The sequence below is a fragment of the Pundamilia nyererei genome, unplaced genomic scaffold (assembly GCF_000239375.1).
Source record: "Pundamilia nyererei isolate P.nyererei 1_Seehausen unplaced genomic scaffold, PunNye1.0 scaffold00111, whole genome shotgun sequence".
NCBI classification, from domain to species: Eukaryota; Metazoa; Chordata; class Actinopteri; order Cichliformes; family Cichlidae; genus Pundamilia; species Pundamilia nyererei.
In genome coordinates, this window is record NW_005187512.1 from 388,678 (window position 1) to 392,604 (window position 3,927).

Consider the following 3,927-nt stretch of genomic DNA (forward strand, 5'->3'; position numbering starts at 1 on the left):
TTTTTTTTTTTAAAGGCAATCATGCTACACACAAAACAAGTCACTTTGTTGAATTAGCTCTCAGGTAGATGGTGACTCTGCTGTCAGAAGGTGACGTGTGTGCAAAGCACTGCACACGGACTATAAAATGCCAATATGTGACAATAATAATTAGTGTGTGACGTGTCCATCCTCCAGTACTCTTCAGTACCTGCTATAGTAAAGTCTACACTGAGTTATGCCAGTTCAGATTGACATATTTAAAATACTACATTTCTGCCTCCTGGAGGCCAAAATCAGCATTCCAGTAATTCCTTTCTTATTTGGAGAACAGGGTCAGATTGAAAGCTTGTACAAATTCAAAAACTTTCACGTAAAAGTCTGCTTCCTGTCCAGGATGATTTTTCAGTGTCTGTACTGAATAATTTTACTTTAAGTAGTAATACTGAAACAATGCTGTGCATGTTTGTTTCTACTTTATTGTTCTTTAACTTCCTCCTAAAAATTCTAGTTTGAAAACTCTGATCGAGTCTTTGCCTCGGACTAAACGATCCACCCTAAAACCAGCTTATTACTTTTAAATCTGTGAAAACGCATTGAATTGAATTGCTTTTAAAGGCAAGTTGTAACACAATGCTGTAACTGCAAGGCATTGTGTGCATGACATTATGATTGGAGGCTGAGCCTGCATAAAAGTTTGAAGCTAGAATCGCCCCTGGTGCATCCAAGGTTTTTTTCCCCCACGTAAAGGTCTTTGAGCAACATGTTTGTAATAAATATGCTTCATAAACAAACTTGAGTATAGTCTACAAGAAACTTTAAATGTGACTTTGAATGAATTTAAGTCACCTCTTTTTTGTTACAACTTTAAATTCATGATGGTTTGTGTACGTGTTTCACTCACCTGTCAAAGCTGTATGTTCCAGGGTGACTGATTGACCGCTTCATCTGTACAGAAAGTGACACATTTGGTCATTTAGATTTTTTTTAAGTTCAATTAAAACCTGATAACAATTTCAAGACCTTCACTTTTGTTTTTGTTCTAAATATCTCTGATCCCTCGATGAGCTGTAAAATGAGAAAACATTTAGACTTTAAGCCACTTCGTTAACTTTTTATTTCCATCTGGCACGTCTAAATAAATACCTGCGTCTTGAGCATTATTGGAATTATTCTGTTGCAGATTAAGATTTTTTTATTATGCCTGTAGGTATTGGTATTACAATGTTCAAAGTACAGTGAAAAGAATACAAAAATAAGTAAAAGGAAATGAAAAGTGTCTGAGACTAAAAGTGGAAATTGACTGAACAGTTTGATCATTTTTGTGCATTGTGTGAGGGTAACCTGAGTGACTGGTGCACCTTTCAAAATACAAAACAGAGTCATCACCTTATAAAAAAAGTATTGGTCTGTTTATAAATTAAACAAGTAAAAGATCAAAGTAACATTTTTATTGAATTCTGTTCGATTTCTTTCTTACTGTAAAAATATAGTAAACTAATCAGTGAAGATAACATTTTGCTCGAGGTCAAGTGTTTTCTTAACCTCTCCTGTCACGTCTGCTTCAATGTTTTACCCTGAGTGTATGAGTACAAAATAAAATCTACAATAAAACAATTATGCCACACTGTTATTTGCCAAGTCTACAACTACACAATATTTCTATCCAATTACAGAACGCCTAATGACTCTGGTTTTGTGCACCAGAGCACTCTGTACTGCTGAACATCACGGGCACATTGTGAAACTCGAACAAACCATAGGAATGTAAATGAAAAAAATCGGTCGTGTCAACAAAGATACAAAATTGTATTTTATTTTACTGAGGATGTTTCTTCTTGAATATTATTACTCATGTTGTATTAAACATCTTTTATCTACTGTAACTGAATAATTAAACAACTTTTGAGTTAGAGAAAATAGATATTATTGACCTTTTTTTAAATTAATCTAAACCTAAATTACAGGCTTTTGATTAGCTAGAGAAGGTGAAATTACCCTTTCAGGAGGTCGGAGGTCAGGAGTCAAATTGTGATTGGCCAGGGTCATACACTCCTCCAGAGTCCTGATGAAAGTGGCACATGTGGCACTGAGGAGCGAGGCCTGAAGACACACAGACGAATAACCAATCATCTTTTTTTTTTTTTACTCACATACCTTCAAGCTTCAAACTGAGAAATAATTTTGATTTAATTTTAGACATCTTTCTGCCTGATGGGTCTTTTGTGTGCACTAAAGGTTCCTTTTTTTTTTTAAATGGTAAAATGCCTCCTTTTTAAATAATTTCTTTCACATATACACAATAAAGCAAAATAATATCATTTAAGTACTGAAAAAAGAAACTCTTATAATTTGAGTCTAACTTTGAAATATTGTAAAGATAAGTTTGAGGTAAAAAGAACCCCCGTTTCTTACCTCAGAAGTCGGCGCGGTCTCTGAGTCAGCGCTGTACTGTGATTGGATTGTTTGGACCTGCTGGACGAGGAGGTCACAGTACAGGCGGAGTTCAGACATTTTTGTCTTCAGACAGTCTGGACCTGACAGACAGAAGTGTTGGGTTCAGTAAACTTTAATAAATGTGTACCTGAATCAACTAAATGATGCCACTGTTCACTTCTGTTTTATGTTAAAATATTTAAACAACTAGATTTCCATGATAATGTACATGGAAGGGTTGCAGAGTTGGACGACCCTTCTCCATGTCTTATTCGATTTTGAGATGACCAATAGTCAATATCACTATCCACACTCCGTAATGCATATTGTGTGGCCCCCATTAAATAAAATCAAAAAACACAACAGTAGTCTCTCACAGGATGAAAGACACTGAGCATCTTATTTTGCAATTCCAGAATGAAATAAAGTAATATCAACAGGAGAATCATGTTCACATACAATAATGAATGGTTAAGTCTGTAATTAATGACCTTTTTCTAAACCTCCTCATTTAGCAAACAAATCATATACAGAGCTGCCAATAGATAGCAGAAGTGAAATATTTAATCAAGCTGTTTATAAGGTGCTGTTACTGTAAATGTAACAAAAAGTGTAATAAAACTCTCACTTTATATATTGTCTCTCTGACCAAACAAAATGACCGAGCGCGAGAGATAAGCCAAAGAATTACGGTGGTCTGAGTCTTTCAATGGTGTCGGCTCACCTGACCTCAGCTTGCAGTTTTTGCAAACACGCAGATAAAACTGCTGGTGTAGCAGCTGTTAAATATCTCTGAACTGCTAACCATTTCCTCTTAAGTCTCTCTATGCCACATCAGCTGTCCTGTGGCTGACATGTGGTGAAGTACGCACAGAATAACATTGAACTAGCAGACTGGGCTGCTTGTTCTTTTACTTTGTAATTTATTCTAAATTGTTGCTGACTGAAATGGTTTCCAGTTTTTGTTAGGTAATTTTCCAACGGATCAATCCTGAGAAAAAAGAGCAGACATTGCAGACTTACCTTTGTGTTTGTTACTGTCCAGTGTCCCAGCTTTGGATGACCCCAAAGCCACGAGCCACCTCTGCCTCTCTGCAGCGTTCACAGCTCGTACGTAGAAATGCTGTTCACCAGGGATTATCAACTCTAGACGGGTCGTATCTGTCGGATGAACTGAGACATAAAATATGAGGAGCGTTAGTGTGATGGATATGTTTGCTTTTGTGGCACCATGAGAGAGAATGGGTGAGATATAGAGGAGCTAACCTTTAATGTCACATACGGACATCTTGATGGATCCTTTGCTTCCTTTGCCAACATCATCCTCGCTGTCGTAATAAGAGATGACTCCGTTCTCTAAGACGAACCAGCGAGGCTGCCATCCTGAAGATAAAAAAACTTACATGTTTAATACAAAAAAAATCAATGACAACACTGACTTTATAATTCCATGATTTTTTAGGTTTTATATATTCTCAAAATTGCACCCGAGTTTTGTTTATTTTAAAATGA

The 3,927-nt window shown here is 36.3% G+C and overlaps 1 protein-coding gene across 2 annotated transcripts in view; it reads right to left on the minus strand.

Annotated features, from left to right (window-relative positions):
* plekha3 (pleckstrin homology domain containing, family A (phosphoinositide binding specific) member 3) overlaps window positions 1–3,927 on the minus strand; it is a 12,720-nt gene that overhangs the window by 5,792 nt on the left and 3,001 nt on the right. For both annotated transcript variants that reach the window (XR_311956.1, XM_005741531.1), the window contains exons 2-6: window positions 3,682–3,798; window positions 3,439–3,588; window positions 2,395–2,516; window positions 1,978–2,082; window positions 884–927 (exon numbers count right to left, since the gene is read on the minus strand). Coding sequence is in view for 1 of the 2 variants with exons in the window: in XM_005741531.1 (XP_005741588.1) it covers window positions 884–927; window positions 1,978–2,082; window positions 2,395–2,516; window positions 3,439–3,588; window positions 3,682–3,798 (538 nt within the window). In the remaining variant the exon portion in view is untranslated. The remainder of the gene's footprint in view (window positions 1–883; window positions 928–1,977; window positions 2,083–2,394; window positions 2,517–3,438; window positions 3,589–3,681; window positions 3,799–3,927) is intronic.